Genomic DNA, 14,431 nt, shown 5'->3' with positions numbered 1-14,431 from the left:
GCATTCTTTCGCCGTTTATGTCCACTACATCTGAACCACACACAGTTCACCACTCACTCCAACAGAGATATTTGGTATGATATGTTGCTGTGGTTCCCTCTGGTTTCAACAGGCCCAACAAACTCTATTAGCAGTGTTTACCAACCCAGATATATCAAGAAGACGAGGAAGCAAATGATGTGACAAATCAAGTCTTGCCGAGCAAGCTCTATGGTGCGGTAGAATGAATCAACTCAGATTGCCCTCCTTTCAAGTCGATACTATGGCGAATATTATCACTGCTATTACACCAGTCAATAAATAAACAACACAATGGGCCCCCTAAGAGGATGCTAGTGTCATGCGAAAGCCTTCAAGAGTTTTTTTATTGGCACAAATAAAGAAGCCAGGATAGCTCCATGACAGTTTAGTTTTCGGTCATTTATTTCGACATCGAAATAAAATTTCAAGACAATGCCCATGAATTGCTGGATTTTAAGCCCATTTATAATGAAATTTGCCAGGTTGACTGTTTAAGGGATAGCACATACGATAAGTTGTTTACAGACTGCAATTTTTACGTCGGCGAAAGTAAGGTTCAATATCCCGATGAAAATCCTTGACGAAAAAAATATTTGCGAAAACTCTCTAGACTATTGTATAGTCGAACTTGCAATATCCAGACATCCCACTGTCAAACTTGTCCGGATAATAATTAGGTTTTACTAAATTGGGTGGTATTCTAAACTTTATAAAATATATATATATACTCAGGTGATATTGCATTTACGGGTTCCCCGAAATGCACATCTGGTGAAATGTCCGACAAGATTTGTCTGACGAAATATCCGGACAATTCTACGCCTCCACTACGCCTCTTTGCCCAGCCCCACTACGCCCTATGACTTCCACACGGCGTCCCCGAATAGTATAAAAGCCATCATTATTGTAGCAGATTAGGGCAGACTTGAACAATAAATCATTTTTGAACCCACCACCGCTTGCTACTATTCACAACATATCACCTGTTCCCTTACATTAAACAATCGCATCCAAGCATCAAAATGGCAACTGGAAAACGCTCCACAGAGTCGGCTCTTGCTTATGAAGTGACCAAGAAGACCAAATATACAAAGTCTGAAATAAAAACGATTGAACGCAAGCGGAAGGAGAGGTACTTGGCTTCTAGATTGTGCAAGGAATTGCGATATGTATGCTCCCCTTATCCTTCCTTCAGTTGACAACCACGCCATCCCAATGGCGAAGGTGTGTTTGACTCTAGAACAAAAAATCGAGGTCCTTGATATATACGAATATCTTTTGCTTCGACAAAAAGATATCTCCCACAATGTAACCTTTAGAAGCTTCGGTGACCTGGTTGGATATATGCTTCCGAAGGCTACTTTTTACGACATGTAAAGAAAGAGAAATGTGATTCGACAACAGGCTCCGTTGTATCCAAAGGGCGCATGTTATTTGACTCAGCGAAAGAATTTTCAGCTTGAGGCGGTGCTCTTAAAATGGCTGCCTGGAAGATCAGCAGAAGCGAAACAATCCAGTCAACAAAAGGATGATAAAGCAAGCGGCTAAAACCACCTATATTGTCCTCACCGACCAGAAAAATCCTTTTGACTCGGACTCCAACAACATGATGCCGTCTTTTTCAGCTTCCTGGTTCGATGCTTTCAAAAAGCGTCATAACATAACGTATTGCCAGCTCCACGGAGAAGCAGCATCGGTTGACCTTAAGGCGATTGAGCCTGAACTAGTCGAGATTCGGCGGCTATGTTCCCAAGCCTGACAACATATACAACTGCGATGAGACAGGATTTTATTTCAAGGAGCTGGAGCACAAGTCTTATACAACGCAGGTCTCGAAAGCCGGTATCAAGGCAAATAGGAGCTGCCGTGTTTCCATTCTATTTTGTATCAACGCTTCGGGCACATCGCTCCTCAAGGCAGAATCCATGAGTGCATTGAAGACACTAGTCATTGGTAAGGAGAAGCAACTACTGAAAACCTTGGTAAATATTAAATATTAGACATTAACTTGATGTGATATATTTTATATACTAGGCAAAAATATCACCCAGGGCATTGACGAAGAGTCGGCAAGTAGGATGGTTGTGAAGAAGTCTGAATCGGGGTGGATGACAAACCATATCTTTGTGAAATGGTTGAAAGAACTCGATGACCAGCTCACGGAGCCAAGCCTACTTCTCCTAGACTCAGCTCCACAACACAACAACATTGATATGCGCGACCCTTCTATCAATTAATCCTGGAAGCATCTCCGCGTCCGACGACTCCTGGTGAACCCAACATCTGTTACGCAGCCCCTTGACGCAGGTGTTATTAGTGTGTTCAAGGGAGCATTCCTTGAGATGCTTATCCGTGAGTCGCATCTCATCCGAACGTTTGACATGGCGAGGGCTATTTTTAATGGACACGCGTGGTCGATTATCCCATATGCATGGAATTCCGTTAAAGCGACAACACTAAGGAATTGCTTTGCTGAAACGCCGGTCCTTCCTGAAGAGATGCGGCCGCCCTTCAAAACCATGTCGACTACCAATGCAGAGCGGAACCATGAGCTCCGGTACACGCGACGTCACCTTTATGAGAGGCAAGAAAGGACGTACTTCGAGCACTTGGTTACCTCAGTGAATGAGGCAAACGGCTGGAGAAAGATGTGCAGGATGTTTTGGAGGATAAAAATGGGCCATGCCCTTCTGTAGAGGATTGTAACTTTCCTGATCTTTCCGATGGAGTCCAAGAACCCATTCCACCCCCTGTGAGCAGCACGCATAGTTCACCTCTATCGAAGGAGTCACTTCATACTTCGGTTGAGCTACTGGCCAAGTTGTCTGGTGGGCATGATATGCGCACTCCGGAGGGAATGGAGGCCATGCTGGATAATGCAAAAAAAAAGTAACATGAGTAGTGTGCGCCATTTTTTTGAAAAAGCTTGTAAGAGCTTGTGAAGACGAGAATAGGGAACAGGTATCTCCACAAAAAGATATGCAGGATGGCTCCCAACGAGACGAAGAATTCCAGAATCCTTTTAATTAAAATATAATTATTCATATTTCATTGCGATCGTTCATTGATTTTGGTCGCAGTATCTCCTTTTTTTCGCTTGCGAGTGTAGACCTAGCTCTGAACCACGCTATCGCCTCGCTCTGCCAATCCAACTTTGGCTGGGTGAATGACCTGTAGGTCCTGGCGACTCTCAAACTCCGTCAGCGCCCGTTTCAAGTGGTGCCAGACGAGGACAATGGAGACCACGTCGGCGGCCAGTTGTGTTTCGAAAAAAGCTGTCACGTAACATTGGTTCATTAATCTTGTCCAATCAACTTCAGGTGTATTAACTGTTTAACATTAAGTAGCATTGAACTTCAACTGTACTCAGCGGTTACAAATAATACATCGTAAGGTCCGTAATTGATTTATTCATTTAGAATTATTCATTTAGAATTATTAAGTGGGCTGTAGATTTCATGAGCACATTCTTAGCGAACCTTTGCTTAGTACGCGGCGAGGCGGCGGATTGTGAGATGCATTCATAGTTAATTAGACGTTATAACATTAGCTTCAGGATACTGAATCTTTCTTAGCGAACCTTTGCTTAGTACGCGGCGAGGCGGCGGAAAGACGAGTTGGATCGAACAATGTTATAACATCACATCCACTTAATGATTCTTTGATTTCTTTTGTTTTTGTGTAAATTGAAATTTCATTACTTATATTGAATCGTTCACGAGAATCATGAGCGTATAGAATCACAAATGCGAAGCGTATCATCAGCTCCACAGGAAAAACTACCTCCTCTTCATCCTGCCGACTCAGTTGAACCATGTGTGAATGACCCGTTGAGTTGGGCACAAAAGAAAGCTAAAAGGGGTGAAGATATAGAAATGTCGAAATTCGCCGAAGAGCTTGGGTTCCATTGTGAGGAAGATGCACATCCGCTATTTATGCAAGTTTTACAATCAACAACTGTACCGTATATCATAAGACGACGTTCGCTTAATCAGTACAAAGTGTGGAAGGCATCTAAAGGTGGTGAATTTTGGGCAGACCGAAGAATTCGCTATCAAGTCCGAATGTCCACGAAGTCGGCTGTAAGCGAGATAATCGAAGGAAGTGGGGCTGTTAGAGAACATTATATCAGCGTCAATAATTCAACTTTGATTCCACTTTTATCAAACAATTTCGAGGTGGGTCCGAAACGAGGTAAGAGTTACTACAGTATTATTTATACTTATATTTGATATTGTTTGTTATTGTTTGTTGCTCTCATTCAATATTTGCATGGCCGACGACTGATAGTGCTATTTTTGTCTGCTCGCACTCCATTATTTGACTGAGGCTCGGGCTTGTCATCACCAACACTGTCGCCTCCGTGCCGTCCGCTCTTTAATATCAACAACGATGAAGGAGCTGTCACAGGAACTTTCGACAATCACGAACAGCTGTCTAGCGGAGACAAAGGTGATGAGGGTGAGGTATTTGGACGACCTTAATCCAGGACATATCTACAGTTCCACTGTAAGGAGCGGCCAGAATTCACATTCCGTTTCCCGCTGACAAAAGACTGGGGACCTCGGATAACTGAGTCCTACAACAAGATCAAGCAGAAGACATCTTTGAACTTCAAGCAAATAGATCAGATTGCGTAAGTAAGTTTGACTCCATACAAATGAGATTCACGTTCAAGCGAAATTACACAAACTAATCGACGTGATGAAATGTATCAATCTAGGCTGCTCTCTGGTGTCCTGCATTTTGACAAAGAGCATGTTGGATTCAAGACTGCTGAGATCTCAGCTATCACAAAGGAAGTTCTCCGTCGGTTTTATACCAGCGAGCTGCAAGAGAAAGACGTAAAGCGGTCGGTAGAAGCAGCTGCACTATGGAGCGCTTGGGTCCAGGTTCGCGGATATGGCTATGGTTGTTGTTGACATTATGTTTTTTTGACTGCTTGTTTGTTTTGAGCAATGCATAATGGGCACCAATCACCTTTTTTTTTTTTTTTTTTTTTTTTTTTTGGTTGTTGACTGCAGAATTTGGGATCAATGAATCTCTTGAGATACCTATCCAAGGACCTTGAAACCGCCGAGGAGCCCGAGATCGATCTTAGGTCGGTCGTTGACATGATAATGGGATCCTATTACACATGCCAAGAAAAAGACATATTACCTGTTTTGTTTGTGGCTCTGTATGTGTTTCGACACTACAATACATGGTGCGAGATTGAAAGTGAAAGTGATATTATGTCGTCCGTCATCGTGCCGATTTTACGTGAATTTATGAATATACCGGGCCATATCCAATTCAAATGGTAATATCATCCTGATTGTTTAGCCGTTTGCATATAGGAAGATGGGATGTTCTTTTGGTTTAATTGTCGTTATTCCTTTTAGCAGTCTTAACAGTGCATCGACTGCGGGCGAGAACAGAAAAGCTGCTTTGGCTCAGGATGGGCAAGCCAGGCAACCCGACATTGTGGGTCGAACAGAGGGAAAACGTGAGGTATATTATGGAGAAATCAAGGGTATCCACCCCACAACACAGTCAAAGAATGCGGATACCCTCCGCATTGCCATTTTTACAAAAGACAGCCTCGATGATCTACTCCCCGGTCTTGAAGAAGATCTGCCACTCATAAGCTTCCAGTCTGTCGGCCCTGAGATAGTGTTTTTCCTTGGTGCAATGATTGGCAATACTGTCATCCATGCAAGGATCTCTGAGCTTACAATGCCAACCTGTTCATCCGAACTTAAATCAATGGATCAAATCTTTTTCTTCCAATTGTTTCAGATTCAATCATTGGTCCGGATTACTAGCAAGTGCCTAAAGGGAAAGCGACAGGGGCATGTAAAAGACAACAGTCCATTTCCAACACTGAGCATGCCTCATCGAAATATGAAGCTGGGAATTCAGTCCAAATTGAAGGTGGTCAAGCGCGGGGGCAAAGATGTCATGGAGGTGAAGGAACTCAAGCGCAAAAGGAGAACAGCGGAGGCGTAAATGATATGAAGGAGGAGGAGGACTCAGTATAACTCAATGCTCTCTACACTGTTCTATTGTCGTACGTTAAGAACTAATCCCAGTTATTCCGAACTAGTGCTTGAAGGTCGTCATCATAATGGATCTGCTCTTTCAGATAGTTTTCTGTTTTTAAGTATACTTTCTTTAACACCAAAAAAAAAAAAAAAAAAAAAAAAAAAAAAATTGTGAAGCGACATGATAAGAGAAAACTATCCAAATGCAATAAACAAAATCGTCTCAATATGTTTAGCAGATGTGAGTGAGAAAATGCAATAGGCAACGATAGAGCCAAGGGAAGGCAAGACCAAGAAACAAGGGAGGGAAAGCCGAGCCCGAAAAAAAAGGTCTTGGAAGCCTATTCCACAATATCGAACGTGTTTCGTTCCTTTTGTAACTGAAAGGAACGCAAGTATCATCTGAGTATATATATTTTATAAAGTTTAGAATATCACCCAATTCAGTAAAACCTAATTATTATTCGAACAAGTTTGACAGTGGGATGTCCGGATATCATAGCAATATTAGTGTTTACCGATAGGTCAACACTAGCCCCAAGATTGACAGAAGTAATCAAAGACCAGACATCATCTGATCCGCGGTCATCTCGACCAGCATTGAAATAAAATCACCAGTTTTGCGAGAGCATGTCCATAACTGTTCGAGTCTTTCCACAGCCAGATGCTCCTAAAGTGAGCAAAAGCTGAGACTATGCGACAAAATATGTACAAGGATCTCTTTTGCCTTGTTATTAGAGTCGCAGCTCATATAAGAGCCATCCAAACCAGGAGGATCAAAGAATAGGAGTGATGGTCTATGTGTCGCCTCTCTTTTTTCTGACTGAAATCGACGCCAAGCAGCTGGGAAGCCTGACATTGCGCCGTCTGTTACTGGTAATTTAACGGTGCCATAAATATAAGCCTTGATAAATCAGACCAATCCTTGGAATAAAATTCCTTCTCAATGCTGCTAAACCGTTTATTGGCTATGAGTATTTGAAATACACAAGTTAGTAAAAATGGTAAATTGATGAGTATCAAATATAAAACATAAAGGCATTTTTGCTTACGTTCTTCAAGGGGTATACGAAAACCAAACTGCGGTTAACCGCCTATGAACGCAAGACACAGAACATTTGGTGAGATTATAAATAAGCGTGGATATCCCAGATATCAAGGACCTTTTCCTCCTAATCTTTCATCCGTCTGGCATGAATTGATGTGAGAGGGATGATTCTGGCGAGATTGATGCCCTCAACAGCATGTAGCATTAATATACCGAGAACTATTAATATACTGACGACACAATCCAATGTTGTATCACATTTTACCGGTCAATCGCGTGGCAGCCTTGGCCACATTCTTGATGTTTTTTTATTCCATGTCCCTGGACGCCTAGAGATTCAAGACGCACCGCCTTCACATACTGACACTGAATTGGCCGAACATACAACTAATATGATCTCCATTGGTCACAGGTTGCCATCCCGTGCACGCACCATAGGGCTAAAACGACATTTATGTCTTTAGAGCGGAGCTGTCATCCTAGCTCCTGGTTAAACGTTCTGGCGCCTTGGATGATGATAATTGATGGATCTTCCGCAAGTGGCAAGCATCCAGATGACAAAGCATACGAGAAAGGACAATTTCCTATGCCAGCTGTCCTGGTGATAATAATATGGTTTTGGGTCTCATCATCAGACTCTCACTGGGTTCTCCACAGGATTCTTCATCTCTATCCATTTTTACAAAACTCTTTGATAATAGTATCACAAAAATCTGCCCTTTCTTGCACACAAGATCGCATGATGATCACAGGAAGCTTTATAAAGTTCTATATGCCCCAGTAGAAGGGAGGACGGATTAAACCGCTCTATCTATTCGTCTAAAAGGTAAGTGGATAATGATGGCTTCATTCATAAAGAATGAACCATTGTATAAAATTCTCAAGGAACGGGTATAATGCTTTTTTTAAAAAAGACAAAATTTCATCCACTTGATTGGTATTCGATTTAATTCTTCAGATTCGTACCGGCTGCTCCTCCTGAATATGCAGCTTCGAGGTCGATTTTTATGACACGCTGTCTTACATGTTTTAAGCATACATATGGATTCTTGACGACCGTATCTTTGGTGGTAAGAAAGTTCTGAACTTTAAAATCGCCATATACGTCTCCTGGCACCACAAAATAGAGGAAAATGGTATCATCACTTCCCTTCGACTCTGATCGGTCTCCCTTCGACTCTGATCGGTCTCCCTTCGACTCTGATCGGTCTCCCCTTTTTTTTCGACTCTGATCGGTCTCCCTTCAACTTTGATTGGTCTCCCTTCAAGCAGGGTCCAGTAATACATTCAATTATCTCCTTGAATGGTGCTTGCTTGATCGGATGCTTCTCTGATACTGTGACCTGAAATAGCTTGTTGGGTCCCAATGCAAAATCAATGCACGGAAATTTAGAATGTTCTGGTACAAACAACTTGCCAGCTGCTTGAGTGAGCCCTAATAATTCATCTGAAGTCCGGATATGCACCACTTCTGGGTTTGCTGGAAAATCAAGAAATCCTGTTTCGCCTGACTGGAGATCCCTAAAGGGAAATCTAATATCACCACATCGAAATAAGTGATGAGCATAGACTTCAAACAGTGGGCCTTTAGCTATATCCTCTTCGCTTTTGACAAGTTTCGCCAACACATCGAGCCAAGTGTCATCTTTTATTTTGTCGACAACCCTTAATTCAACCCAACGAGATGCCCACACCAGATGGAAGTTGAGGTGGTCAGAAGTGGGGACTCTATGGAGTAAACGACCACTAAATTCACTCGCTTCTTTTCCTCGTGCAAAGAGCGCTACAAGATCTGCTGGGTTCCGGAGTTTTTCAATGGCAGTTTCGACGCGGCTAAACGCAGAGTCTCTAGCACCCTTAATATCTCCTTGATTCTTGAATAGTTCTTTGGCTGGAGCCTGTAGGACCTGTCTTGGCACTCCCCCCAACTTGTAAAAAAGCTCCTCCAAAAATTCTTCATCCACTGGATGAAAAAACTTTACATTGGCTCTACATTCCTTAAGCTCGTCCAAACTCCAGAGTGACATGTGATAGTAGCTACTGCGTGAATTTTCCTTGGTGAATTCATCGTACTGCCCATAGAGAGTTTTTGGTGATGCCGCAAATATCGTCCTGGCTTGATCTGGTTGAGGATGGTTACCACTGTCAACTAAATACCACGTTTCAGGTTGCTCAAGAAAATGTTTGAAATCTACTCTCTCTCCATAACGTTGGCAAGTTGTTCCTCCGTAGGCATAACATTCGGTATTCTTCTTTTCATGGAAAACAATAATCGGTGGATTCTCCTCGTCATGCTCTGCAAGGAGGCGGATGGCAAAATAGACCAAAAAGGCTGACTTCCCAATTCCAGGCGTTCCAGTGACAAAGAGTCGGTTCAAACTAGCTCCATGAGGGGTACTGAATGTAGATGTAATATGGTCATAAAGCTTTTTATATTCATCTCTGATATAAAGATGCCTTGTTCCGGCAACAGGGAAGATACAACCCTCAGGAGCAGTCAATAGTTTGGAATCCTTGATACCACCAGAATTTCGGAGCTCGCAAGCCACGCTAACAATGCTGTAGTAAATACTATCTCCTGATAACTCCTCCCCCATGTACGAAAGCACCTTGACCCTCTCTTTCGAGTTTAGAGGCGAGATTACAGGCCTATCATTCACTATCCCTTTCGTTACAAGCCCTGCTTCTGTAATCGCATCCCTAAGAGCACTTCTACTACTTATACTTGGACGAGCTTTTTTAGAGGGTGACTCTGATAAAGGAGATAGAGTGATCAAAGTTAATATTCTTGATTTATTGCACTGCACATTACTCTAAATTGATCAATAACCAGGTTCTCAGCCAAAAGCACTCACCAGAATCTCCATCTTGTTTTCTTTTCTGAGCTAAGTATCAAAAGCGAATAATGAGAAAGAACGTTGAGTTATCAAGACACAAACCAAATGGCGACATTATGCACATGGCCGTTTAAGATACAAACCAAGCTTCATCAGCTGGAAATATCAACAATCAGTCCATCAAGAGCCAAGGATATACCTCGCTGTGGTGGCTTGACAAAAACATGGATAGTTTTCCTTGGAAGTTCAGAATTAAATATCTCCCAAAGCTCCATTGACGCGGGTGCGAGAGCCTCTTTTGACTCGATTTCTGACTCGACGACGGTCTTGTCTTCGTCAGGGATGGAGACCTTGTAGAGGATGAGCTTATCTGCAGCAACATGATCAAGTTCTGGCTTCTTTGCTACCTTGATGGCTTGCTTGAGCATCCCGACCGTTTTATCGCAGAAAATCTCTACTGGGAACGACGTTGCTTCTCCCTCGACAACGCAGTTCAGCAGCAGCAGTGGGATGGCGCGCTTTTTTCGTTGTGGGTGCTGGTTTACTCTTTTTCGTTTATTGAGTGTGGAGGCATCCTCAGGCTTATTTGCAGTCATTTTTTTTTGTGCTTGGCTCCTTGTGGTGGCCATTGAAAATTAAGATGAGTGGGACTGAGTGTGGTTGAAATGCAGGGAGAATGATGGTTAAATAGGCAAAGGTATATTCTATACTCTTTCACACTCGTGGTCGCTGTATGAAAACAAAAATGAAAAATGTGTAAGGCAAAAAAAAGGAAAGGAAAGGAAAGGAAAGGAAAGGAAAGGAATGGCAATAGATGAAGGCTTGGAATAAATAAAAGAGCAAAATTGATGGGAGCAAAACTGGGGTGAAATATGAAAAAAGTGATAAAGGAGGAGGGAGAGAGTGCAAAAATGAAGTGAAGCAAAGGAAAGAAAGGAAAGAAAGGAGCGACAATTGCAATTGATCCTTTATTTTAAGGTTAGGCGATGTGTGAGAAAATATTTTTTTCAAATCAGCCACGTGCCATTTTCTGGGTCATTGTGACGTGACAATCTTTAGTGCGCAAAGAACTCATTTCTCATTTTCCATGTCCCTCAGATAAACGTTTGTTCACGTTCTCTTAAACCTCGTCAACGCTCAACAGCTTCTCGATGGAAGGGATATAAATGATGATGGTGCTGCTAACTTCCAGGTACCTCGACTCCAAAATAATCGTATCGATTTGGAAGCACTTTCTGACGCAGATTTCCGTACGATGTTCAGATTTACCGATAAAGGTGATTCAGAGTCTGATCCTGCTTCTTCAACATCATCCACAGGATCCGTCTGGGATATATCCTCAATCGACAATCTCTGAAAGGAAGGTAAGTTATGCGTCTCATTTTGTTCTGGGGGAGTATTCATTAGAGAAGAATGCTTTCTGTTGTGTGCCAGAGTTTTTTCGGTGAAAGGAATAGCAGGAGGTAAAGGCTCGTAGACACTACGGCTTTAAATGACTCTAGGCTAGAGCATTGATGACTAATAGAATAGAGATTTCTAATGTTGATAACCTCTATAGTCTAAAAAGTCGCGTCTTTTATGGTAAAAAATGATAAAAATATAGAATTGGCAATTTTTTATATTTTTTTTGGCTAAATTTAAGCAATTCTGGCTAGACGTAGAAATACGAGAAAAACGAATCTTGTTGTATTTTACAAAGCAAATTTATGACAAGGCTGGATTTCAAAAATAGAGATGCTTTTTAAGGTTTTTTTTCACTCCCCGATGTGAATTTTGATGTAAAAACGAGGTTGCGAAAACTCTCTCTATTTACCTAAATATACTATCATGCATTTCTTTTTTTCATTCCTAGAAACCGTATATGCATACAACACTCTTACTTTGGTTTAATAAAGCTCCCGTCTTCTTCTACGTCGTAGTTATGCGTTGTGACATTAGCTTGTCTCATTTGGAAAGCTAATGACTTTTTTGTCCATTCAGGTCATTGAATCAGTTTCACATGTGAATCGAAAATAAACCGAATCTGCTCTGATGGCGTGCAGTGGATCTGGGACGACACTCCGGGACGCCTCACTCGCAGGTCGGTGCAAGGCACTGTCAAGTTTGGGAGTGGTAACGTTAAAGTGTGGTCATGCTTCTCATGGTACGGACCTGGATACATTGCAAAGATTGACAATAATATGGACGCACAACTTTACATCAAACTACTCCAGGAGGATCTACAGATGTCGCTTGATGACTGGGGCCTAACTAAAAGCGATATCGTTTTTCAGCACGACAATGACTCGAAGCACACGGCGAAGATTGTTAGGAAGTATTTGGAGTCAGTACATCTGACAGAAGAGGAAGGTACACTTCTAGAGTGGCCAGCACAATCCCCTTACCTCAACCCTATTGAACACATGTGGGCAGAATTGGATAGGCGGCTCTCTAGGTATCCGGAGCGAGCTAAGAGCTGTGATGAACTATGGGAGCGAATATCGGTTGAATGGTACAGGATCCCAGTGGACTTCTGCCGCAAACTCATCATAGGTATCCATAAGAGACTCCAAGCTGTCAGTTATGCCCATGGTTGGAATACTACTTATTGATGTAAGGTTATGGCTCACAAAAGAATAAAGATCTTTGGCCACCGAATGGGCACATGTGAAACTGATTCAATGACCTGAATGGACAAAAAAGTCATTAGCTTTCCAAATGAGACAAGCTAATGTCACAACGCATAACTACGACGTAGAAGAAGACGGGAGCTTTATTAAACCAAAGTAAGAGTGTTGTATGCATATACGGTTTCTAGGAATGAAAAAAAGAAATGCACATGGGAATGAATTATTGAATCAGGTTTGCATGATAGTGTATAACAAATATGATCTCATTAATCACAGGTTGCTTGCCATCCCGTGCACACACCATGGGGCTAAAACGACATTTATGTCTTTAGAGTGGAGCTGTCATCCTAGCTCCCGGTAAACGTTTTGGCGCCCTGGATGATGATAATTGATAGGTCTTTCGCAAGTGGCAAGCATCCAGATGACAAACATATGAGAAAGGATAATTTCCTATGCCAGCTGTCCTGGTGATAATAATATGGTTTTGGGTCTCATCATCAGACTCTCACTGGGTTCTCCACAGGATTCTTCATCTCTATCCGTTTTTACAAAACTCTTTGATAATAGTATCACAAAATCCTGCACACAAGATCGCATGATGATCACAGGAAGCTTTATAAAGTTCTATATGCCCCAGTAGAAGGGAGGACGGATTAAACCGCTCTATCTATTCGTCTAAAAGGTAAGTGGATGATGATGGCTTCATTCATAAAGAATGAGCCATTGTAAAAAATTCTCAAGGAACGGGTATAATGCTTTTTTTAAAAAAGACAAAATTTCATCCACTTGATTGGTATTCGATTTAATTCTTCAGATTCGTACCGGCTGCTCCTCCTGAATATGCAGCTTCGATGTCGATTTTTATGACACGCTGTCTTACATGTTTTAAGCATACATATGGATTCTTGACGACCGTATCTTTGGTGGTAAGAAAGTTCTGAACTTTAAAATCGCCATATACGTCTCCTGGCACCACAAAATAGAGGAAAATGGTATCATCACTTCCCTTCGACTCTGATCGGTCTCCCTTCGACTCTGATCGGTCTCCCTTCGACTCTGATCGGTCTCCCTTCGACTCTGATCGGTCTCCCTTCGACTCTGATCGGTCTCCCTTCGACTCTGATCGGTCTCCCTTCGACTCTGATCGGTCTCCCTTCAACTTTGATTGGTCTCCCTTCAAGCAGGGTCCAGTAATACATTCAATTATCTCCTTGAATGGTGCTTGCTTGATCGGATGCTTCTCTGATACTGTGACCTGAAATAGCTTGTTGGGTCCCAATGCAAAATCAATGCACGGAAATTTAGAATGTTCTGGTACAAACAACTTGCCAGCTGCTTGAGTGAGCCCTAATAATTCATCTGAAGTCCGGATATGCACCACTTCTGGGTTTGCTGGAAAATCAAGAAATCCTGTTTCGCCTGACTGGAGATCCCTAAAGGGAAATCTAATATCACCACATCGAAATAAGTGATGAGCATAGACTTCAAACAGTGGGCCTTTAGCTATATCCTCTTCGCTTTTGACAAGTTTCGCCAACACATCGAGCCAAGTGTCATCTTTTATTTTGTCGACAACCCTTAATTCAACCCAACGAGATGCCCACACCAGATGGAAGTTGAGGTGGTCAGAAGTGGGGACTCTATGGAGTAAACGACCACTAAATTCACTCGCTTCTTTTCCTCGTGCAAAGAGCGCTACAAGATCTGCTGGGTTCCGGAGTTTTTCAATGGCAGTTTCGACGCGGCTAAACGCAGAGTCTCTAGCACCCTTAATATCTCCTTGATTCTTGAATAGTTCTTTGGCTGGAGCCTGTAGGACCTGTCTTGGCACTCCCCCCAACTTGTAAAAAAGCTCCTCCAAAAATTCTTCATCCACTGGATGAAAAAACT

General features: G+C 42.3%; 3 protein-coding genes across 3 annotated transcripts; all 3 read left to right on the top strand.

Moving 5' to 3' along the window:
* Window positions 1–3,385: 3,385 nt before the first annotated feature.
* Window positions 3,386–4,809, top strand: BCR41DRAFT_65426 (hypothetical protein). Its single transcript, XM_022030960.1, has 4 exons — window positions 3,386–3,410; window positions 3,475–4,215; window positions 4,351–4,657; window positions 4,745–4,809. Exons 2-3 carry the CDS (start codon window positions 3,768–3,770, stop codon window positions 4,503–4,505), a joined length of 603 nt encoding a protein of 200 aa, XP_021881277.1. The 5' UTR covers window positions 3,386–3,410; window positions 3,475–3,767; the 3' UTR covers window positions 4,506–4,657; window positions 4,745–4,809.
* BCR41DRAFT_354038 (hypothetical protein) lies at window positions 4,080–5,539 on the top strand (the record flags this gene model as incomplete). Its single annotated transcript, XM_022024247.1, has 4 exons — window positions 4,080–4,215; window positions 4,536–4,657; window positions 4,745–4,913; window positions 5,046–5,539. Coding segments are annotated over 3 exons (573 nt in total), but the record flags the coding sequence as incomplete, so codon positions are not given.
* BCR41DRAFT_65308 (hypothetical protein) lies at window positions 5,036–6,184 on the top strand. Its single transcript, XM_022030959.1, has one exon. It carries the CDS (start codon window positions 5,365–5,367, stop codon window positions 6,010–6,012), a length of 648 nt encoding a protein of 215 aa, XP_021881275.1. The 5' UTR covers window positions 5,036–5,364; the 3' UTR covers window positions 6,013–6,184.
* Window positions 6,185–14,431: the final 8,247 nt, after the last annotated feature.

Source organism: Lobosporangium transversale, assembly GCF_002105155.1.
Source record: "Lobosporangium transversale strain NRRL 3116 chromosome Unknown BCR41scaffold_19, whole genome shotgun sequence".
NCBI lineage: Eukaryota > Fungi > Mortierellomycota > Mortierellomycetes > Mortierellales > Mortierellaceae > Lobosporangium > Lobosporangium transversale.
This window is presented reverse-complemented; position numbering and strand designations above follow the sequence as displayed.